General features: G+C 32.5%; 1 protein-coding gene across 4 annotated transcripts in view; it reads left to right on the top strand.

The window, feature by feature from the left end:
- LOC143253409 (uncharacterized) overlaps window positions 1–25,796 on the top strand; it is a 41,348-nt gene extending 15,552 nt beyond the window's left edge. For 3 of the 4 annotated variants that reach the window (XM_076507254.1, XM_076507252.1, XM_076507253.1), the window contains 4 exons: window positions 2,443–3,372; window positions 5,674–5,854; window positions 10,295–10,437; window positions 14,395–18,991. In XM_076507254.1, the coding sequence (XP_076363369.1) occupies window positions 2,490–3,372; window positions 5,674–5,854; window positions 10,295–10,437; window positions 14,395–14,636 (1,449 nt within the window). In that variant the 5' untranslated portion in view covers window positions 2,443–2,489 and the 3' untranslated portion in view covers window positions 14,637–18,991. Of the gene's footprint in view, window positions 1–2,442; window positions 3,373–5,673; window positions 5,855–10,294; window positions 10,438–14,394; window positions 18,992–25,660 lie in introns of those variants that run through there. The other variant, XM_076507255.1, reaches the window with a different exon arrangement.
- The last annotated feature ends 203 nt before the right edge of the window (window positions 25,797–25,999 follow it).

The following is a 25,999-nucleotide window of genomic DNA, read 5'->3' as shown; positions in this document are numbered from 1 at the left end:
GTGACGGGGTATTCAATCCCGTGACCCTCAGATAACAAGTCGAACGCCCTAACCAACTGGCCATGCCGGGCCTTCAAACTTTTTGAAGAATATACCATTGTTCTTAGCTAAAGCACTTACCAGTGGGAGACGGCGCTGTTCATTAGAATCACATAAATCAGGATTATTTGCATAGTTTTTCACGTAGAATGATCGTAAATAAACTTTCAGGGCTGGGGAAAAAACCTTTCTTAGTTAATGGTTCATCAACTGTTTCAATTTTTAATCAGTTTAAATCAAATTGGAGCTGTGGGAAAAATATAAATCTAAGCCTAGAAAAAAGCGAAATCTATGGGTTACCAACTGTTTTAAATTTTTTATCACTTTATGTCAAACTAGAGCTGTGTGAAAATGTAAGCATAAACCTAGAAAGAAGCAAAATATGTGAAGAAGTGGTTAAACCATAAATTATTATGGTTATAGCTTTCCGGATTGGTTTGTTCGTTGAATTTTGTGCAAAGTTACTCGAGGGTTACCTCCACTTGCTGTCCCTAATTTACAAGTGATAGACTGGAGAAAATGCAGCACCACCCACCACAAGTTCTTGACTATCTTTTTACCAACTAAAGGTGGGTTTCATTGTAATATTATACGACCCAAATTTCTGAAAGGGCGAGCATGTTCAGTAATGGGATTCGAACTTATAACCTGAAGATTGCTAGTCAAGCTCCCGAATCACCATACCAGCTGCTAATTTCAATTTGGAATGCCTTCCGATGCCCTCATGTCCTGTAGTTTGTTTTTGTGTTATATTTAATAAAATTAGGTGTGAAATTATAGCGCTAGGCCTAAAGAAATGGGAATATATTATCGTGTATAACTTGTATCACTAAAACTTAAACACCTATACTGCTAGCTGCTCTTTAATGCAAAATCGATGCTCAATTTTAGATGGATCTAAGATCCCGAACCTCTTTTTGGTCTGATATTTTAATCTAAATACGGAAGAACCAGAATTTCAAGACAGCCACAGTTTCATTGCGAATTCATGTCTATTGGACAAGCATTGCAATCGTAACTCAGATAGCAGTCTCAATAACGTTTAAATTATCACCCATAAAATAAATCCCTCCCTTTAATCACCAAGAATCCGATAGTTTCTTCTTCACGAAAATATGCACTGTGCAAAGTCAAAATTGACCTATCAGTGGAAAACATCGGAAATAGATGTCTTCTATCTGGTTTGCAATTGAATATTTTATCGACTGTTCACGATGAGTGAATTAGTTTTAATTTAATATCTGTACAGTTCAATTAACGGGTAGCTAGCTAGCTCACTATTTTCGGCTGGTCTCACGCTGTTTACAAGCTGACTTTTCTCCACTGAAGTTATCTAATGTTTTCGTAAAAATATTGAATTCCGATGTGAATTCAGTGAAATTGAATGTTTTGTAATGTTCGAAATGTATAAACGTTTCTGGTCAAATATCCGTAGTTTTCCTATTGACAGGCATTTATCGCAGTTATAGCTTTTGTTTGTTTAGAATTAAGCATAAAGCTACTTAATGGGCTATGTGTGCTCTGCCCACCACGGGTATTGAAACCCGGGATTTAGCGGTGTGAGTCTGCAAACATGCCGCTGTGCCACTGAGGGACTAGTTTTAGCTTCAGAGTTTTATAGTATACCAAACGTAGCAAACCAACAATATATACTGTCTTTTCGTATTGCATTGGTTACCTTTTATAAAAGCTTGAGAGGAGATTTTCAAGAAATTTCAGCTAAGTCAACAATACTAGCAATCACTAGTATTTATAGTATACTAACTGTAGAAAACCAACAATATAAAACTGTCTCTTCGTGTATTGTGATGGCAACCTTTTACAATCGTTAGAGGATGTTCTCGAAATTTCAGTTGGCAATAATACGTTAGTGCTTTCGTAAAACGTATATTGTTGATTCTTACGCTTGATAGTCTTCTACAAATTTAGGGAGTAGGCGGTAGTTTCGCAATTACATATTTAACAGTATAAGTTACATACATTTTTAAATATATATTTAACTAAAACAAACATTGATATTAAAATAAATATATAATAGCAAATCCGTTACAAGTGCTTGGTATCGTTGCAAGAAGAACCTGAAACCTTCTGAATGAAAAACTTTGCCATTCATAATGCCTAATATTTACAGGTTAACATACAAATAAAACTGTGAGGAGAGAAGGAGGAAGGGGGGTTTGCCACACACACTGTAAAAATATTCTTCAGTTTGTTATAGCCACTTTTACAGAATTTTGAATGTCTTACTTTTAATGGCTTTTTATAAAAAATTAAACTGAATTTAACCATTGGTAAACAGGTTCCTACTGTTTTAACATTGTTTATTTAAGAACTGATGCTAATGGTTTCAATAATATTATTATTTTCTTTCTCATATATCTATTTTTTTCTTGTTTTTTTCAGATTTGCCTTTCTTACTACTGTTTTGTAGATAACACAACAGAGACAAGATGAATAAAACACATATGCTGTGTAGGAGTCTGAGACTGTTAAGTGTTCACATTGCGTTTATGTTCACTGTAACATGGGCTAACGAAGGACCCTACAAATGTCCAGATGTTCGGCTGATTGAACGATGCATCTGTGTCGAGAAGTCTCATGGATTGGACGTTTCGTGTGAAGGGGCCCACACCTCCCAGCTTCACAAGTCTTTACAAAACATCCAACGCACAAACCAGCCGATTTACTACCTAAAACTAAAGAATAACACTCTAGTCGACATCCCTTCGTTCCTCCTTGAAGGAATCAATGTGAAACATTTCTACTCCCATTACGGAGACACCACAAGAATCAGCGACGACGCCTTTTCTACGCTTGTCGAGAGTATGGAGACGTTGGATCTATCTCAAAACACTTTACAGCGAGTGCCTTCAAGTGCTCTTGAGAATCTCGCTTCGCTGGTGTTTCTAAACCTAAATTACAACAAGATCAGCACCCTTCATGCAAAAGCGTTTCAAGGATTGGAGTCCTTGGAAAGGCTGTCCCTGTTTGGAAACAGAATTGCGCACATCGACAGGCTGGCATTTTCTGGTATTGGACACAACATCATATATTTAAACCTTGGAGGAAACATGCTGAACTCCATACCTACCGAGTCGCTGAAAAAAGTCCCTGCTCTGAAGGAACTGATACTGACAGAAAATATGATAGAAACTATCACACCCAATGAGTTCAGAGGTATGGGTGAGAACATAGACACTGTTAATCTTGCTGGGAATCACATAAACGAACTTCCCCCAGGAGCATTCGCCCATCTTTCAGCGTTGAGTTCGATGGATCTTGAAAGGAATCGGATTGAATATATCCATCCAGAAGCATTCCAAGGAATAGAAGGTAGCGTAAGACCAATTATAGATTACGAAAAATAAAAAGTGCTTCTAACATGGCCTCATATTAGATGTAACTATAAAACCTACATGCCATTTTCGTGTTATGTGAAACTATTCTGGTGTAATCATTGTCTTGTATTCTAGTTCAGGGTCTCTATTCTAGTGGTTACGAAACATGTATTTTGAGAAGAAAAGCATTCTCGCATAATGTTTTGAAACATTTTCTGTGTTTGTTAAAAAATTAAGAAAATAATTGGAATTTAAATTATTAATTTTATTTCTTAAGTATTCCACTTAAATATGAGTAAGTATTTTAATATCATTTTAATTATTAAATATTCTCAATCACAGTTGGTGGATTCAAGGACTAAATAAGAAACATACACTCGGGTTGTATCATTCCCACCATAGTAACAAAAATATTGTTAAAACTATTGTTTCTTTCATGAGAAATAAAAATGACGAGGAATAGAGAACGTGGGGTATTTTATTCCGTTTAAACCACATTTGTACTTCTTTACATTAGGCTGATATGATTAAAAAGTGTTTGAAAGTACTAAGTTGGTTTACAATTTTGGTAGGCCCGTCATGGCCAGGTGGTTAAGGTACTCGACTTGTAATCTGAGGGTCGCGGTTTCTAATCTCCGTCACACTAAACATGTTCGCCCTTTCAGCCGTGGGGGCGTTATAAAGTGACGATTAATCTCACTATTCGTTGATAAAAGGGTAGCCCAAGATCTGCCTTTCCTCTAGTCTTACATTGCTAAATTAGGGACGGCTAGCGCAGATAGCCCTCGAGTAGCTTTGCGCGAAATTCAAAATAAAACCAAACAATTTTAGTTATGAGAAGAATAGCCAAATTTAGCACGCTAGCATTTCGTGTGGTGAAAACAGATATAGTAATATCATGGTGTTACAGCTGCTACGGTACATTACTTCTTAAGAAATATGTCGTAAAGTTCATGCGTTTCTAAGGATATTAGATTCACAGCTGTAGTGGTCTTATTATGTTTCAGCTTAAACCCTTTAACTAATAAACCCTTACTTAATATCGTAAAATAACGTAAATGGCTAAAACATCACACACTAGTTCTGAAAAAATTGCAAAATACTGGACATCACTGTTGCTTTTATATTGTTACATGCTCCCTCACACGGATTTAAAGCCATCTAACTGCAGACCAGATGTGCATTTTGATCTTCGACTCATAAAACCGAGACACACTCATATTTTCAAATCATAAAACGGTGTTTCGCTTTTTTTTTTTTTTTTAGCAACTGTCGTTCATGTTTATCCCTGAATTATTTCAAATAATTGCTTTACGGTTTCTAAATCAGACACCAGCTGTGAAGAACATCTGCCATTTGCATTCAACTGTCTTTGTTCTGATGCGTATAAAATCAGGTTATCAATATTGACATCATGTCGTCTACTGTGACTCGTCAACCTTAAAGGAAGCATCAAACGATGTGCTGAGTTAATCCAAGTCGTGTGCTAATTTTCCAAATTCGTTTTAAAAAATCGTATCTGTTGATTTACGGTCGTTAGTCACAATGTATTTGTCCGGCATAGCCAGGTGATTAAGGTATTCGACTCGTAATCCGTAGGTCGTGCTCGTCTTTTCAGCCGTGGGGGCGTTATAATGTTACGATCAATCCCATTTTTCCTTGGTAAAAGAGTAGCCGGAGTGTTGGTGGTGGGTGGTGAAGACTAGCTGTCTTCCCTGTAGTCTTACACAGCTAAATTGGGAACGGCTAGCGCAGATAGCCATCATGTAGCTTTGCGCGAAAATTCCAAAACCAAACGACAAAGTGTCGAATTCAAGTGATGAAAAAGACAAATTAGAGACGGCAGTAAAACCCAGGAATTTATCGTCCCAAAATGATCCAGTAGGAGAACCTTTCAAAAGCCAGGATGTTTTGTCACGTCACCCTTTCAATAGATAACGCATTTTTGAATATATTAGCAGAGGTATCGGAACCCCATTTTTACGTATTTCACTTATATAGCGACTTTAAATTACTGTATTATATTAATTTTATGGAAGCATGCCCCAGACCCCCAAGATTGAGTTGCTTTTAGCAGCTCCTTATGCTTTCAGTTTCTCATTGAATATCTGTGTCTCATCAAACACCCACACTCAGAAACTACTTTCTACACCACTGTATTAGTACATATTAGAGTTATTATACACACGCTGAAAACAATAATGTTCTAGTAAGTTGAATATCATAAATAACCTTGACTTATTTTTCGAAAATTATAATAAACATGTAGAAAACATCTAATTCCTTCCTTATGCAGATACCTTGGCATGGCTCAAGTTAGGCCATAATCGACTAAGAACAACACCTGTTGAGGCTCTAGAACGTCTCGAGACCCTGAACGAACTCGACCTGAGAAACAACAACATAACAAGAATAGAGAAAAACGCTTTCCATCCTTATGGAGCTAATCTAAAATACGTAAATTTTCAAAATAACAAGTAAGTTTTATCATTGTGCATTATTTAAATAATCTAAGTCATCTGTCTCTAATTTACTTATATCGATATTTTGTCCAAGACATTTTGTTGCCATATTATCACAAAGATGTACAGCGTTATCTAGTTTTTATTTTATTTTTTCAAAATTTGAAAATTATTTTAATTTAGCTCTAAAAGTAATATTACTAAATATTTAATTTAAAAAATTTAATATTGATTTAAATAAATACTACTAAAAAGCCACTACCGATTTCCTAAAAATAAAACAAACTATAATTTATGAAAGTAGAGAAAAGTTTTCGCTTAAAAATAGTTATTAACTATATATAGATATTTGTAACTATTATTTCCGTTCTATATTAAAAATGCAAAGTTTCAAATTACAATCATCCAATTGTTGTTGTATCCTTTATATCAACAGAGCTTTAAAATAATACACACACCACTTTAATATTTTAAAGTCATATTTTTGAACAGTTGAATATAAATTTGCGTTTAATCCAATACAGTTATTTAAAAGCAGTGAAATAAGGTTAGTGAGATGGAGTTAGCGACGACTGGCTATAAACTACGCGTTATCCGGTGAGACAGCGATAGGCCAACAAATTTACAAATCTAAAATAAGAGGTTCGATTCCTCTCGCTGAACACAGCAAATAGCCCAATGTGGCTTTGCCTTAAAAAACACATATACACTACTGTAAACTACACAACTCGAAAAGTGTTTAATCAAGAATTAGTAAAACGTTTATGTATTGTACTTATCATGGAACATTATGCTAGGCCTATTTATTTATTTTTAACACTATACTATTAATATAGAACCTTAGGATCGGCAATGGATATGAAGAATGTATTGTGGTTGAAATATTATTACACATTCTTTCAATTCTTGGTCATCCATGAGGGATTAGGTACGTAGTGTTAAAATGTAATAGGTCTAACATAATGTCTTAAGACAAACATAATTAATTAAAACCATGCTTGGCTCGCTTCTAAATGTAAACATCACAACAAACATTTACGAATTATTCACGTTTTGGATGAAAATAAAATATATTTTCAAACTTTTCATGTTATAAGACATCATGTATTGTCAAACGTATATAACATCGAAGTCGCGTTTTACTAAACCTATCAATATTTACGTATTCTACTTCAAGTTTTTGTTTATTTGTTGTTGTTGTTGTTTTCGGATATTCGTGTAAAGCTACTCATGGGTATCTGCTTTAACCATTCTTAACTCACAAGTGATAGACTAGAGACGAAAAGAAACTAGTCAACATTGGCTAATACTATAGGTTAGTCTATTGGTTCTGTTTCCAATTTATTTATTTCTACTAAGGACTTAGTTATTATTAAACCTTTTGTTATAACTAACGAGGAAGATATATACTTACTTTCTCTTTTAATAAGTACAGGTTAAATACCCAAATTTCAAGTTTAATTTTACTTAAAATTAGTAATAACATATAAAGGACATTAAAAGGACAGGGGCTCGTTGCCAAAAAAGGGTACTTTTCAAGCAAGATCAGGTACCTTTTTTTTTGTTTTTTCTTTTGGGGTAGGTGTTAGGCAAGAGTATGGGGACCGCGGGTTCCTTCTAGTACACATGGAATAAAAACTAAAAAAAAGCAAATGGGTTTTCTTTTATTCCTGTCCATTTTATCTTATAACCACTTGAATATCTAAAAACTAAACAGTAAATGATCACTTAATCTTTTTATTCTTTGCCGTCCTTCACACGTACTGCCCTGGTCTAATCATCTTTATTCATTTATTGCCAGATGATTCTGCAGTTCCTTTCACATCCATGCCTTTTTTAAAACCCCATCTTTTCAACACTTTGATAGCCTTCCCTGTCTTCTTTTGCCGGCTACTGGTAGCTCTAATGCTCTCCTTATTGCTTGTTCCTCTCTTCTCGTCACGTGACGAAACCACTTCATCCTCGCTTCTCTTGCCTTTTACTCTATTCTACAGATTCCCGCCATTTCCTTGTTCCTTCAGTTTTCTTTTGGCAACACTCCCAATGGTCATCTCAGTATTTTCACTTCTGTTCTTATTACCACTCATACTAACATTTAATAGCATATAACAGTTTTTTTACTCTAAAATATTATAAGTCCCTTTGCTTCATTCAGTGTAAAAACTGAAGTTTGTCTAATAACTTGCAGCAGGCATATTTTTTCGTAGTTGTTACATGCGCGTGACTGCATAAAACAAGAAAAAATAAGAAAGATCAGAAGTGACTTGGTATTGAAAGCTGGTTTTACACTTGACAGATATTCTTACACTGATACATGGGATGATTTAAATTTATCTTTAGAAATTAATATTTACGAGTGTTTTGGTCGTTTTGTTTTTCTAAAATATATATTTGGAAGGTAAACTAAATTCTCATTGTACAAGGTTTGGTTTAGTTTTTAATTTCGCGCAAAGCTACACGAGGCTATCTGCGCTAGCCATCCTTAATTTAGCAGTGTAAGACTAGAAGGAAGACAGCTAGTCATCACCACCCACCGCCAACTCTTGGGCTACTCTTTTATCGACGAATAGTAGGATTGATTGTAACATTATAACGTCCCCGCGGCTGAAAGGGCGAACATGTTTGGTGTTACGGGAATTTGAACCCTCGACCCTCGGATTACGAGTCGAGTGCCTTAACCACCTGGCCATGCCAGGCCTCATAGTACAAGGAGCGGAAACATTGGTCCAGAGAGTATCAAAATCATCCAGTAGTGTATATGATATATGTATATATTTCTTCTCGTTTCATAAAAGTGTCAAAGTTTACAAATTAAACTTGCGCGACCTATAATCACGATAACTAACTGCGTAATATTTTTATTTCAATGCTTAGTATTTTAATTTAAAGCACGATTTTAAATATTATTGTTTGATTGGACGTTCATCAAAGGAAACAAAGGTATGAAATTGACGCTAAAATTAGGGGTTCGATTCCCCTCTGTGGATTCAGCAGATAGCCCGATATGGCTTTGCTGAAAGGAAACACACACAACACACATGAAATTAACGGAAATTTCGAACGAATTCTAATTGTTTTAATGTGTGTTTTGTCGTTATTTTCATTCTCTTCTCGTCTATGAAAATCCTTTCACCTTATTCGGTTTGTTAGAGGACTATATCCAGCATTATACTAGTATATTGTAATTTTAATACTCCTAACCTAGACCGAAATGGAATTTTATTAATATTCGTGAACGAAGCATACCACCAACTGCTAGACTATTCTTTACCAACGAAAGATGGGATTGACCGTCACATCATAACGTCGAGCACCCTAAACACTAGACGATACCACGTCTCAATTAAATATGCTCAAAGGCTTGTTATGTTAACATATAACAAACCCACTACGATCTAATTCGTAATAACAATAAATCATTTTGAAAAACACACGAAAACATCTGGTAATAGGTTTGAAGTGTCATTTAAAATTTATAACTATGAAGCATTTTTATTCTAAATCAATTAAGCTTTATAACGATAATTCTTCACTTTATATAAAATATTGTAAAAGTTACATAACGCATAATATATAAATGAAACAATAATCGTTTTCTATTCAATATTAACAGATAACCCTTGAGTAGCCTTGCGCGAAATTTGACAAACATCTATTTCAACTATTCAAATTATTATAACTTGTTTTATTTTATGTGGTCTGATCTTAATTTAATTATTTTGTGTTAAAACTGTGACTGATCTTCATAATTGAAAATGTTTCATTCATATGAAGGTATTAACCCTTTTACTACTATTTGTATTTATCCCCGTGGGTCAGCGGGAATATTACGGACTTACAACATTAACCTCCAAAGTTCAATTCCCCGTGGTAAACAGATCGGCAGTTAGGCTGGTGTGCACTAGTTTCCTTTTGTAGTGAAGTAACCTTTTGTTAAACTAGCATAATTTACCTTCTTAATTATCGAATTTAGTTAAGCTGATGAATTACTAAGATTTTTGTTATCCAACATGATGAGGGTTAAAAAAATTAAATTTTAGTTTATAGTATAGCACTATCTGTTTTTAGTTTTAATTTTAAAAATCGCAGTGGAAAAAAAAGTAGAGCTCTGAGTAAAATCCGTCATTTCATAAACTGTACATTTTCGTTTAGAAGTGTAATTCCACTCTGTAAAGTAAGTGTTCAAATTTTAATTATTTGTGTCATGTAATAAAATATTCTGAAAAGGCTACTAAACACATTTTTTATTTGACGGATATTTCAGAATTATTTTGAATTTCTTGTCAAGAATTATTTGTGTCTTTATGTGGCTTAAAGATCTCTCTACATTTCAAATTTCCATAATATTAATTCTTTATTCTATTATTTGAAATGTAGCTATAATAAATCTGTTAAATTAATTTTAAGCAAGTTTCTGCTGAAATGTTGATAAAATCTAATACGATTCTTCCACAGGATCGTTGAAATCGAAACGGGAGCTTTGGATATTCTAAACAACACACTCCGGTGGCTCTACCTATCATCAAATTTATTTACAACAGTTGACGAGCCTACTTTTGAAAACGTCATAGACACTGTCGAAATTCTGGACATTCACAGTAAGTTTTTATATTTTGACAATTTGCAATTGATTGTTTCGTTTTCTTTTACCAAAATAATTTTTATCTCATCAGTTTTTTTTTTCATACTATTAACAAAACTATTGGTTAGGTGGAGAAACACCAACAGGAAATGTTTCATCGGCCATGTTTTCGGTTTTCCCAAGGGAGAAACTAACTTGTGTGACAACTACTGACCCTATAAGTATGCATAAAATACAATAGAGTGTTTTGAAATTTCTCACAAATAAGAAACTTTTACTCCAAGTAATATTCCTTGTAACTTTAGTGAGGACTGGTCAAAAGGCCAAATGTTAATAATAATGTGTTTGTTACTTCAAAAGGACTAGAATAAGAAGGGATTATGGGGCTAAAACCTTCGTCTGCAACTTGTAGCTGTTGAATTTAATGACAATTACCTATTTATCATTCCTAGCATATTTTCATAACATACAGTTTTCTACTCGTCTTTTCCAATTTAAAATTTAATAAAAAAAACACCTTAGGTTTGAAGAAAGGAGGGCTTAGAGGAGTGAAATCAAAACTGGCGCCCAAACTGGTAGCTACACTTACAGCGTTGATAATAATTTTGCAGCAGATATTCATTCCTTAGTTCGCTTGACCACATGGTCAGATGGTTAGCGCGCTAAACTAGTAATCTGAGGGTCGCGAGCTCGAATCACCGTAACACCAAACATGCTCGCCCTTTCAGCCAGGGGGCGTTATAGTGTGACAGTCAATCCAACTATTCGTTGCTAAAAGAGTAGCACAAGAGGTGACGGTGGTTAATATTGACTATCTGTCTTTCTTCTAGTCTTACACAGCTAAATTAGGGACAGCTAGCGCAGATACCCGTCGTGTAGCTTTGCGCGAAATTCAAAACAAACCAAACCAATAACTTTGCTCATGTGGCTCATAATAAGACCAAATTTGACACCAAATTTTAAGCTGTAAAGATCTATCAATGTACCAGATTTGGAAAAAAATCACGAAATTTAGATATGTCTTTCTACCAAATAACGTTTCTATACTTATGGAGCAAAAAAAAAAAAAAAAAAAGAGAGAGATAGAGAGAGAGAAAGAAATCAAATCAAAATTGGAAATTTTGTATCTCGTGTGTTTCTTAACGAATTGCCATGAAATTTCGTATGTGGAGTAAAGGTCCAGTGAAAGTATGAGATAATTTGTATTATCGAGTTATAGGAGTCGAACAATTACAAAACTACCACTCCTGTTAATAACACAAAGTATGTCCTGCAGGTTGTTTTGGCCGCACGACACTGCTGTGTATCTTGGTCAAAGATTAAACTTATCTTCGAAATAACTTCATAACTTGTCTCCTCTTTCTGGTTACACCTCTCTTGGGAAGTTTTATTTTTTGGTTTGCCAATTCAGAAGTAACTTTTGTTATTTAACAGTTTGATCACTGTGAGAAGTAATACTCTTCTTCGTGATTCAAGATTTAGTTTGCAAGCCATGAAACTGTTATATTGTCCAAATATACTTGCTTTTTATTTATTTATAAATTCAACTTAATTATTTTACATGATGGGTTCTTTTATGTTAATAATTTTTAATAAAACATTTTTTGCGTAAATTGGAACTTAGTGTCAAGTGCGTGTTTAGTAGTAAATGTACCAGAATGTTTTTGTTTTTTTTCAGAAGTTAAATGGTATAAGTTCCCAACGTTTTCGATTTAAAACGCTAAGAAGTAAAAGGTAGTAAAGTTACAGATATTGTTGAGTATCTTAAGTTGTACATGAGTTTATTATTTAGAATTAGACACTGTTCAGTAATTGTTATGTTGTGTCTTTGTGATCCCTTCAAACACCGAACAAAAATACAGATTAAAACACTAGTCTCCTCTAACGGATAAAACATGTTATATCTAACGAATAATGAGTTTTAATAATTTGTTCTTTGTGTCACTCTGCTGACACCCAACCATTCTTTACATGGATGTTTTTAATAAAAATATTTTTCATATTTCAATATTTCAATTTTTTATGGTGTGAATTATTTACAGTAGTATTCATCTATCAAATAATATTAGATGTATCTCGCGTTTTATGGGTAATCTGACAAGTTAAAAATAAATAAGTGCTCTCGATTTATAATCTATCTGTATTGAACTACGAAAGATGAAAATAATTAAAAACAACTGCAGTGAAACGTAAATTTCACTATCTATTTTTTGGAGCTGATAATCCTACTAAAGATGTTTCGTGTTGGGCCGTAATATTGAGAAATAACTTGGTTTAAAATATTAAATAATTACCTCATAACTTCGACTAACCAAAACATGTTTTTTTATATATATATATATACATAATTAACACTTGTCCTTTACATATAGACCCACTGGAATAATAATTTCAAACTATTCATTCATAGATTAAAGTAAACTCCTAATATTTCACTTAATTTTACTGTAACAAGCGTAAAGTGGCAGAAATGTTACATGTTATATATGGTAGTTTGAGACTTGGTATTGTTAGTAATTTATAATGAATAAGTTTGTCCAATGGATAGGCGCGTATACTGTATAAAATCTTTGCATATACTAAGGATTTGTTGGTTTTTTTTTTTTTGGTTTTTTTTTGCCCCAGTGGTCGTACCACTTCAACTCTAAAGTTTTACAAATATTTTTGTTTTAAAATTAACCATGTGGAATTCATATGTATCCCCCTCTGGGACAGCGGTAAGCCTACGGATTTATAGCGCTAAAATCAAGAGTTCAGGATGCCTGATATGGCTTTGCTATAAAAACACACACACGAATTCATATATCTTACAACGGTTAAATTGGAAGTATCAAAAAGTTTTGTGGCAGTGAATATCTGAAATTTATATAATAAACGGTTAGTGGCTAACTTTATTTATTTTAGCAGACCTTTCCCTAATTAATTCACTAGTTCATTGCGGACTGCGAGCTCTTACATAGAATGTCTAAAATGGGGATTCTAATTTGTGAGAATGAAAGCTAACACATTATACGAACCACAATCACCATGCTAATACTATGGAAGCCTTGTAAAAAATAGGTGCAATGAGATTAAATCTGGACTATCTAGAAAACATTAAATAACATAACCAGCTACACCATAACTATAGTCATATAATTATATTGTTTGTTTACATCACAAAAATATGGTGTTTTGGCGAACGATCTTCCATACGTCTGCACGTGGACTACTTTAGCCAATAGGCCTAAGTGAATGATATTTAGCATTTCCTTGACCATGAAGGCCTGGCATGAGCAGGTGGGTTAAGGCGTTCGACTCGTTATCTGAGGGTCGCAGGTTCTAATCCCCATTGCACAAAACATGCTTACCCTTTCAGTTGTAGGAGCATTATAAGGTTATGGTCAATCCAACTATTCGTTGGTAAAATAGTAACCCAAGAGTTGGCGATGGGTGGAGATGACTAGCTGCCTTCCCTTTATTCTTACACTGCCAACTTAGGGACGGCTAACGCAGATAGCCCTCGTGTAGCTTTGCGCGAAATTCAAAAAACAAACAAGCCTTGACCATGAAATACGACTTGTTAATATGTAGGTTACATAAAATTTACCCTTGAAAAAAAACTCACTAAAAATTAGCTAATCATAGCTTAGTACAAAAACTAGGCAAGGAAGTGTGGTATATGGTAACAAGAGGTGGTGGCAGTGGTATATACTGCAGTTATTGTTGCACACTTTCAAAAAAATAATGTGCTCGAGCGCAATTTGGTATTGTTGATTGAAAAATCCAGGTATTTTGTGTATTTTTCAACTTAAACATTCTTGCATAAAAAAATGTAGAATGTGGGCTTCATCACTAGATTCTTACTACTATTCAGTTTGTCACACTTGCCATTTCGTATTAGGTAGTATTTTATTCTAATTACCGGTTCGTCAATTGTTTATATACAATAAAAATTAGTTTACTGTTATTTTCGTGTTCCTTTTTATTTAAGATAACCCTTTTCACTGTGACTGTGGCATTGCTTGGTTTCAAGATTGGATACAAGGAGTCCAAAAGGATGTGGTAAGTAGGCCTAAAAACACGCAATGCCATACTCCAGAGGAACTGCAAGGTGTACCACTACATGATATTTCCAGTTCCATGCTTCAATGTTACACATCATCAGCTGTCTTGATGTTTTACCGTATCAACTATGTAATACTTTTAATCTGTATGATGAAATGGATCAACTGAAAAGAGGCTTAGGTTGAATATAACATAACATTTGCTTTTGTCTATATGAGTAAAAACCACCATGAAATTAGTAAATTATCCTTTTTTAAACGCTAAGTACATTTCAAGTTAAACGTAAAAGAAAATAAAAAATGTGGATGGCAGTTGAGTGTATGGACAGGACCAAAAACTGGTTAACTTGTAATACTGGAAAATAATAATACTGCTTAAACAATGTGTATTATAAATTAGGCCAAATAAAAAATAAACAAAATTCCACAAAAATAAATAATTTAAAAAATAATTCCCTTTTCTCTTGCACGTAATTTTGTAAGGTGTTTAAACAATAAATTTTATTGAGAATTAAATTGTATTAACTTTGTATATGTCCTTAAACACCTCGAGCAGGTATGCGAATCTACTACTTTAAAATTAGCTTTTACTTTCAGTGAATATGAGATTTATCTTCGTAATTCCTGCAAAAACTTAAAGAAGCAAAATAAAAGCTCACAATTTAAAAAAAATGAGTCGTCTTTAATAAAAAGATACTACGTCAAATAACTTATTAGATTTCAAAACCTTTTTTTTTTACCATGAGAGAGAGAGAAAAAAATGCATGCCTTTTTAATGTCATTACGGTACACAGTACGGTTATGATATTTTATTTATATGATTGTTTCGAGCCATATCTTGATGTTATGAATAATATTTGTATTATTAGCATAAAACACCACCCCATAAGTTTAAAGTTCTAGATATTTATTTTACGTTTTGATCAATATGCCACTTCATTTCTATGATTTGATAGACTTTCATCACAAAATCATTTTACAAATTTTAGTACATTCTTAGGGTTACCGATTTTCAAAACTAATGTAAATATTTATTTTCACAAATTAGATTCGTTTCCTCCTCGATTGTTGCCTTTTTACGATTAAAATCTGGTGTCAAGCACCACCTGATATCACCCACATAGTAGTTCGTTCATCAGCTAGAGTGCAAATCACGTGTTTATTAGTATACAATTATATAAGCGGCATGTTAAAATCTAAGGTTCGATTACACTCAGTTTATAGGGTGAAGATAATCCATTATGTAGCTTTGTATGGCAAAGCTCCGCTACACATTACAAACTTTTCTGAAATCAAAATTTAGGCTTTATTTTTCTTATAACTGGATAGCATAATAGAAATAAACATATTTCAACTTACTGTATGTTTAAAACATCGTGAAGTTGCCAAAAATCATGATATGTGAGCATTTTATGAATGTACGTGCGTGTATGCATATACATACAGCCAATATGTTTGCATAAGAAATACCAAGAAGTTTCAAATGATGTCAGTATTAAACAAATATGTAATTGCACGTATTATTGTAGTATAGTTGAGAATTGATAAAATAAATATATAATGCCCAATTTGAACCGATTTATCAGACCTTGAAAGTACGTGACCAGATATTGGTGGTACTGGCGTTTGCGAAATGATCAAACGTTCCCTTTTTAGTTTTACTTACTAGGAGGTGCTTTTAGTCCAAATTATATGTCCGAACATATACACGACAAACATAAAATAATGGTGACTATGTTCTCAATACGTCATCGTCAAAACTAACAAGAAAGAATACATTTACAGTAGGTAAATAAATATGTAATCCAAACAGAAAAAGAAAAATAGAGAGAGTAGTCAGATGAAAAATCAAAGTTCGTGTGTCATATAATAATTATGTTATGTCAATATATTTAATTTCTTTTTCATATAGCAACTACACTTTTAATAGATATCAAAACGATTAGAAATGCTCCCTCCTTTTCCTTAAGTAGTCAAAATATCATTGTATGTATTACTATACTCAATAAAATATGAAACTGACTCATTTCGGGCCTGGCATGGCCAATCGCGTAAGGCGTGCGACTCGTAATCCGAGGGTTCGCGCCCGCGTCGCGCTAAACATGCTCGCCCTCCCAGCCGTGGGGGCGTACAATGTGACGGTCAATCCCACTATTCGTTGGTAAAAGAGTAGCCCAAGAGTTGGCGATGGGTGGTGATGACTAGCTGCCTTCCCTCTAGTCTTACACTGCTAAATTAGGGACGGCTAGCACAGATAGCCCTCGAGTAGCTTTGTGCGAAATTCCAAAAACAAACAAACCAAAACGACTCATTTCAAGATTTGAGTATAATCCTTATTGCTTAATTTGTACCTAGAGCTTTTTAAGTAGTCAGGTGGCGTTTTTTAACTCTCAGGAAATTCAAAATCTCACTAATAATAATAAGCAAGTGTTGTTCCTTTCATTTCACGGCGTAACTATCAATTGTCTTAGCAAAAAAATCTTTGCATTTACAAGAGGATAAGAAATAATGGATGACCATAATTTGTTATTTGCGATTCAGATTTACTTAACGCATAAACTTGAAATGTAACTAAAAGAGTGAGCAAGCTAAGTTCAATTAGTAACGGTGTGAATTTTGTCCATAAACCACCAGTTGGCCAATAATGTATTTAATTTCAATGAAACAATTCACTTTAGGCTCAATGGCACATAAAAAAATTCAGAACTTTACAGTAACCCAACTTGCCAAATTTATTATTCCAAAAAGAAACAATGTACAGTAGACTGGTATTGTGAACTCTTATAATTACATTAAAACAATATAATACAGATTTCTACAAGAAAATTAAAAAATAAGTTTGCTGCTAACGTTGCAAGAAAACTTTATAGTGTAAAAATACAACATGTTCCTGAGTCCTTTATTGTAAAATAATTTGTTGAAAAGGGTTTCCAGTATACACAACATTCTCTGGATACAGTTAAACTACCAGTATGTGTTTACTGTAATACCAAGTAATCTGTTTTGCAAGCTGACGAAGCAGGAAGACCTTTATGGTTTAATTAACAGAAAGTTGTTAGTAATGTATATACTACTGGTTATTCATACTAGCTGTTGAATTCTGGTATTAAACAAAAGGCTTAATAAAAAACTAAACCGATCTCAAATTTGTGTATATTGCTTTTCTTTTTTCATGTTAATCTTACTTTGTTCATTTTGGTCTCTCAGGAGTCATTGCTTAAGAGACTTTTCATTTGATAACAGAACTCAATTTGGATGATGAGAGACAAAATATTTTTCAAAACGCTGCAAGTATAATTCTTTAAAGAAACAGTTTAAATGCCAAAAGCTGACAAAGCATCAGGTCTGTTGGTTACTAAAGCTTTAAAAATTTTAGACATTTAAACTATAACTTTAATAGATGGACCTGAAGAGCAACTTTTAAATATACTTGTCTGTAACTTGTGATGAACTAAGGATATGAAATTGAAAGCATTTTCAGTTAAATGTGAGGTTTCACTTGTAACAAGACTAAATATTGAAGAAAATAAAAAATGGTGTCCTTTTGTTACCTAGAGTATTTTTTAAGAAGCTTGCTAATCTTGTCTGTATTTGATAACATGGCAAGTTTCAAGCTTTTCATACTATTCTGAATTTAGTCAACTCACTTCCCCTACTGTATGTGGCACTAAGTTTCAACGTTCATTGTATTACGCACGGTAAAACTAATATATTCAACTAATCAGCAGTACTTGCATATATGTGAAAAATGGGTAATACAAATTTACAGCCCTTTATGCTAACAGAAGTAATAAGATTGTTTCTGTGTCTCTTTTAATGATGTAATTTCAGTGTCTCAGATATGTTGCATTCTGTCATGTACATATATATCTGAAGGTTTAATTGGACCCCTCTTTTTCTACTGGTTTTTATGTTTTTACCACCACTTCCATATGAAATATTGTGTAAAAGTTTAAATTTAATCATCCATGTTCATTGTAATGTATTTAACTTACAATTCAGAATAATTTTAAGTATCTACTCAATGCTGATCACTTGCAAAGTTCTTTGGAATTCCTCTACTGTACAAGTTTTGTAGCCTTAATTGTGATGTTCCATTCTTTTTGTATTTCAAACCACTCAATGGACTTCCATTTGTGTTATGTGACTACACACAAAACTTCCTCCGTGTGGCACACCTCCTGTAAGCAAGATATGTTTAGCTTTCCAGTTTATAAAATTTTCTACGTTTCTTAAAGTACGTATCGCAAGGAATGTATAAACTGTTAATTTCAGTAAAAAACAAGTAACTTGTATACATTTTTATCAAATGTAAAATTTTCATTTTTTTTGTCTAATTTCCTAAATTATCTTAAATCTTGCATGTTTTAAAGAAAATTGAAATGGTGAAAGTCATTTATTGGTGTAAAGAAACATTAATTTGTCCTGTGATATAAAAAGATTAATTTCTGTGTTTTGAAAATGCTTTTTTAAAGGTGATGTATTTAAGCTCTGACACTCCATTAAAAACTCTTAATTATAAGCTTCTTTCCATTGTTTGTCTTCAATTTGCCTCTAATGTTATTTTTTGTTATTGTCAAAACAACAAAATGAGAGAGAATTATGCATATAGTTCACTTGAATCTGCCTAAAGCAAGTACCATTCAGTATACATCTTGTCTAGATTCATTACCATTATTATAAATTCCACGTTTCAGTCATAACTAATAAAATGTCTTGGTATAGTTTATAAGTGTTAATTTTCAAGGGAAGAGTTGTACTTCCCACATCCAAAAGATGGTATTATGCTAGTAGAAATATTATTTAATGAAAACTTGAAATACTTTGAGATAATTTTCATATGTGCCATAAAAACAAGTTTATTGTTTTCAGTCTTTAATAAGATGCACTATATAGAAACTTTATTATACGTTATTTAATTTAACTCTTCACAGTGTAAGAAAACAAAATTCTTTCCAACAAAGATAATGCTTGTTTGGCAAAACACTATTTTCCTATTAAATCTTTCATCAAGAGTTCTCCAGCATCTATGAGCTCAAGTTATTTTAGAAAATAGTCATTCAATTTCTCAGGGTGATTAATAGAGAAGTTGTCTCTTGCAACTTTTTCTTATGATTATGGATGTCACTGTCATATTTTTGAGTAAATTCATTTGAGGGCTAACCATCCCTAATTTTGAATTGATTGACTAGATGAAAGACAACTAGTCAATACCACCCACTGCCAACGTGTGAACTATTCTATACTAAAGAATAGTGGAATTGATCATAACATTAGAACACCTCCAAAGCTGAAATTACAAGCACATATGACAACAGGTTTTGACACTAATGACCTGCAGGTTGTGAGTTGAATTTCCTAACCACCAGGCCATGACCAGTGAAAGCCATAACTCTGACATAATGCACACTTAAGTATACATATTTAACACTCCTACGAAAAGTGGGGCCTAATAGGCCCCAGAGCAACTTGAAAGGTTATTAATATTAGGCTAATAATTTTGTATTTAAATGAAATTGCCATTTAAATCCATTAATGAATGGATTAACGAGATTCCTACTTTCCTTATCTACTATCTAGCGAAACCACAGCCAGGGGAACGGGCTTGGAGAAATCAGGACTAGAAACGTCTTTTCGTAGGAGTGTTAAAATAAGAATAAAATGAGCAAAGAAGATAATTATTTCAGAGGTTTCCTTTATTCAATAATTCCAAAATATCACCCATAGAAATTATAACAAAGGCACTAACATTACAGATTTCTCTCTTATTACAGTAATCAAGTGACTAGAAAACTATTAAGTACAAAGAGAAAGAGCATGATAAAATGATACATGCATACATATATATATAAACAATCAATGAATGTAATAATACTGTACTATTTTGTTAATTTAGCTTCCAAAAATCTAACAAACAAACAAACTTAAAACAAAATATACTGGAATACTGTATTCAAATATGAAAAAATTCTTTTCCCTTAAAACAATATAATTACAACATGACAAACACAGTAGAACTGCTTAAAAGAAAATAACATCAGCACTGAATTTCTGTGTAACAACTCTCATTTAAAATAATCTTGGAACTACCAAATATCATTGAAAGTTTTTTAAATATTACACTAATTATAATCAATCATTTCATGGTAATATTCAAGACTTAAACCTGTTCATAAACATCATTTTTCAGCTAAAGTACAAGTTACAAACACTATTACTAGGTAAGTGTGATGTTTCTTTTTTCCCGTGACTAATCTCCAATAGATAAATTTTCAATGCATTTTTGGAGGGTAGCACCATGTATTTCTTCAACCACTATTCAATTTTCTATTACATTTCAAAACTAGTTTTGCTTTCTAGTAAAGTTGAGTACTTTACAACTGGCCTAATTAAGAGGCTCTAGTATTCTGAATATTTCAAAGAAACAGAGTAATTCTAAAAGCACTTAGCAGCATAGTATCAAACTTACAGAAGCTGTAAAGAAATGTACTTATGAAGTTAACAGAAACCCTGCATAGTTTCAATCAAACAAAATTCATGATCACATATATTAGCTAAATTTAAACAAAACCTCAACACAAATATATATAAATCTGAAGAAAAGTAAAACTAACAAACAGCAATATGTCACAGAAAAATATAAACAATTTTCTGCTTAAACGGGGGAAAAAAAAACAACTAACTGTAACAGAATGAACCAAGAATGTTATATGAACACAATTTGAAACTAAAATATTTTTAATTATAAAAACATAAGTTATCTATTACACATGTGGCTGTTCACATAAATAATAGTTAACTCAGAAGCAATACGTTCAAAGAAATGTGGTATAAAACTCCATTATAATGTAGCTTTCTTAACAGAGTTTATGTAATAGTTCAAAATTAGTACAAAATATTAAGTACCAAACACCAACAATCTTAAAGATATTGAATTTTTATTTTTAAATAAGAATATTTGTGATGAACTAAGAGTAATTTGTTAGCTTTCCTTTCTCATCCTTAATTTTTCATAAGTGCCAAATCAAATAGCTTTTCAGCTCTATAACGCTGTAAGAAACAATCACTAATGATGAATTTCCTTATATTTGTGAATTTTATACATTATTTTAAATCAGTTAATTTTTGTTTGGAATTAAGCACAAAGCTACACAACTGGCTATCTGTGCTCTGCCCACCATGGGTATCGAAACCCAGTTTCTAGCATAGTAAGCCTGCAGACGTACTGCTGCGCCACTAATGGCTATTAAATCAGTAAACTAATCAACTAAATGAAAAAGGTGGTTAACTTGGAGTTTTGTACTTACTTAAACAGTTGACTTGTATTTAAACTTGTAAAGCAAGTTGTAAACATCACAATTAAGATGTTAGGTGACTAATAATGCAAGAGAATTATTATTTTTCTCACAAGTCATTAGAATGTTTATAATATTAACAGTTATTATATTAAACTTATTTTTGTTAAAGCTTTCATTCTTTTCAATTCCTTTTCTCATATTTGAACTTTAATAATGTTAATTTTCAGAATGCAGCAATTTTTTTAAAATACACTAAAACAAACATGACTCTTACTTATGTTATTCTGCCTCAAATGTTTTGAATAAATATGATGCACTCAAAAGTAATTAACACCTGCCACACATGCCAGCCAGGCATCTTCATGTGGATTAAAAAAAAAAAGTCATTCTGGAATGGTTTGGGCTGTTTTGGTTGGACAAAAAGGAATCACATGGCACTGTTTTTGAGCTCTACATCAACAGAAGAGGCCCAAGGTCATGAGAACCAACATGGAGAAGTTAACTTGTAAATGTATAGTAAAATAATGTAGCAATGAAATGTTCTAGATGTGTTTTTAAATATGAAGGAGTAAGTGGAGCAATTGATGTAAACCATGGGTCCAGGTCCCAAGAGGAGAGAACTTATCTGAAGATCAAGTTGATATATCAGAAATTAATCATTACCCTGGCAGCAAAAGATAAAACAACTTGCACAATAGCATTGTTATATTCAAGAAATGAGACTGGAATCACTGGAATCACATGTAATAAATCATTAGTTTTAATAATTTATTACATGTGATTCCAGTCCCTAATATAAATCATTAGTTTTAATAATTTTGAAACTAATAACATTGTAAAGCCTAAAGATTCAGTGTTGAAGTTAACACACATGCACAATACAATATGATTTCTATACTGATTCTCAAACTAACAATGACATTTTTGCAAAAAAGAATAAATGTAAAAATAATAGTGTATTGCACAGCATAGTACTGATACAGAATAATCCATTATAGATTTCATCATGTCATATTTTCATTACTACTTTGCCTTAGAAGCTGTGCCTAGCTTTATTCATGGAAATCTATCAAAATAACCCTAAGTTACCAGTTTCCAGAATGCTGGCCCTGTTGACCATCCTAGGTTTCACACTAAAAGATGTTGGACTGGTTTGTCTGACAAGTGTTAAATATTCAACCAAAATAATTTTATATGAGAGATAAATATCCTGTACAATTAAATCATTTCAAATGTCATTGATACTTTTTAAAGAAACAAATACAGAAAAAGTAAACAATAACCTAAACCTGAACACTTTGATTCTTATTAAACACAAGCCATTGATAAAATAATAATGAAATCACTGAAAATTAAGCTTTAATTAACTATCACCTGTTCACAACCATGTTTACATTAATAAGATACATAAACACATAAAAATAATTTATAAATTTAAATACAAAATAACTAAATGAAATCAAAATGTTTTTACTTTGTTGCTTTCAGAAATGAATTTTACTTCTATTATAACAAACAATTGAAAGGGAAATTCTTAAAACTTTATTTTTTTTGTAAAAGTGCAAGCTCCTAATTGTTCTCTCTGGAGAAAAGAACTTAAATAAAAACATCAGAAATAAGGCTTTCCACCAAATATACTTAATTATGATGCAAACACAATTTAAGTTCATTATACCATACAATAAATCTTATAGCTCCAGTTATCAAAGGATCCATTTAGGGAATTTGCTATTGAACCCAGTTCACCTCAAGGAAAAACCAAAACCAAAATAATATATGAAGTAAAAAAAAACATTTGAAAAAGAATACTGTTTAAATAAACTAATAATAAAAAATTGTTCTGTTTGTTTGTTTTGAATTTCGCACAAAGCTACTCGAGGGCTATCTGTGCTAGCCATCCCTAATTTAGTAGTGTAAGACTAAAGGGAAGGCAGCTAGTCATCACCACCCACCGCCAACTCTTGGGCTACTCTTTTACCAATGAACAGTGGGATTGACCGTCACATTATAACACCTCCATGGCTGAAAGGGTAAGCATGTTTGGTGCGACGGGGATGCGAACCCACAACCCTCAGATCATGAGTCGCACGCCTTAACATGCTTGGCCACGCCAGGCCAAATTGTTCTGATTTACTGCCACATTGCATATTTCCCTGAAATAACTTTTAGCACAATTAGATGAGAAAATATCTTTATACTGTTTAATGTAGTTGTACTTTTTCTCTCAACTAAAATTTTCTGTGATATAAAGACGAAGTTCCCCACAACTAGTTTTGAAAGCATACAGTAGTCAAGTTGATCCTAAGTTTGTTTTTTCATCCACACACACTCTTTTCACAGATATTAAAATCATTTATTTATATCTACCATAAGACCACCTAAAGAGCTAGTCAAGAAAAGACAAGTAAATATATTTTGTTTCAACTGTTCAGTGAGGTTGTATTAGTATATAGTATTGTTGTGTAAACAGATATGTATTTGTTCTATTGCATAACAGGGATTTAAAGCACCCAATAAAGATATCAGTCGACTCTCATGAATAATCTTACTGCAACGTAAAATACAAAGATGTTTGTCAAAAACTACAAGAAAATACACCAACAAAATAGTTGTTCTAGAAATGAAACATAGTCCAAAATTCAGCTCAATGGTATTTTTGCACTTAAGGTATTGCATAGTAGTAATATAATATAAATGAGAAATGTATGCTCAACATTTTTATACCAGAGACCTTGCTTTACTCTTCCCTACACTGCTCCAGACCACCAAAATGCAAACACAATGAAAATATATTATGATTTACATAAGAGTATTTTGTCTGTTACATCTCATTTTCATGAACACAGATTAGCAGAATGGTTGTGATGGACCAGCAATGGTCTATAGACCTATGTTTAAGAAACATTGTACTCAACATGCATATGATGTTCTGACAGAAATATTGTGGTTTTTAAAAAGTGAAAAAAAGCATGTACACTTTGATGAATGGCAGCAATTTAAATTTGGTCCCATAAAATGTTTATATATATATATATATATATGATGCTAATACTTTCATATTTAGATAATAACATTCAATGCTTGATACGAGGTATGGCCATCAAACTCACTGAAAACTGCTTGTATCTTTGTTTATAACATTTGCACAGAGATACACAAAGACTATTGGTGATTTTGAACTGATAAGACTAGAGGAAAGTTAACATCCACTCTCAACGTTTGGACTATGCTAATAAACAGTGAGATTTGGCCATCACTCTTAAAGTGCACCCATGTCCTCAAATTATAGGAGTGATCTGTGGTAATGGGTTCTAACTCCCTTCTGCCAAGGTTCACAGTTCAACACACTAACCACTATCACAGTTGAAATCATTGAAATTTCCTCCCAGTAAAATGGATCTATGCTTAACTGTTAAAATATTATTTTATTTTATGTGTCTTGTGTAAGCACACAAGTATTGCATTCCATTCCATTTCACTTGAATCAGATATTATGCACATGTATGCATAGTGACTGGTTATCTATTTTGTGACCTCTATGCAAGTATAGATGTAATACTCATCTACATCATATTTAATCCAAATTTCATCATATGAAGTAGTTTATTCATGTGTGTATTGACCACTTTAACAGGTATAAAAATACTAAACAATATGTCAAAATGCTTTTAAAAAAACATTAAATATCCATAACAAAATTACCATTTGTATTTAGGATATAATTGTCATATTACGATCATTAACATGGTTTGTATGAAATTAATAAAATATTCAATTTTTTAGCATTGTAATTTAAAAACACTTGTGTAAATGTTAAAAAAAATTATTTGGTAAATAATCCTAATATATCAGCACTTATGTAAGGAATTAACTAAATTATTTTTGTAATTTACAGGTGCTGGTGTAACACGTTTAAAAAGGATTTCCTGAAGAATCATAATTTATAAGAACTTGTGTAAAGCTTATAAAAATATTATCCTGTAACAAACTGTAAAAAAATACATTGGGGTACACACATATGACATGTTGAGTTTAAAATATCCAAGACTTCTCATTTTTAGATGTTCGTGCAAAATACAGCGTGAATTGGGAAGTTGACATCACTGTATGAAGCATTCATCTGAATTAAATCATTAACTATAAATGAGTAAATACATATAAACAGTAATGTTACACAAATAAAATTCTTGACTGACTACTGATGAATGAAAAAAAAAAGATCAAACAGAATAAA

This window comes from Tachypleus tridentatus, chromosome 6, assembly GCF_004210375.1.
Source record: "Tachypleus tridentatus isolate NWPU-2018 chromosome 6, ASM421037v1, whole genome shotgun sequence".
In the NCBI taxonomy this organism is placed as follows: domain Eukaryota; kingdom Metazoa; phylum Arthropoda; class Merostomata; order Xiphosura; family Limulidae; genus Tachypleus; species Tachypleus tridentatus.
Note: the sequence above shows the minus strand (reverse complement) of the source record. Positions and strands in the feature narration are given on the sequence as shown.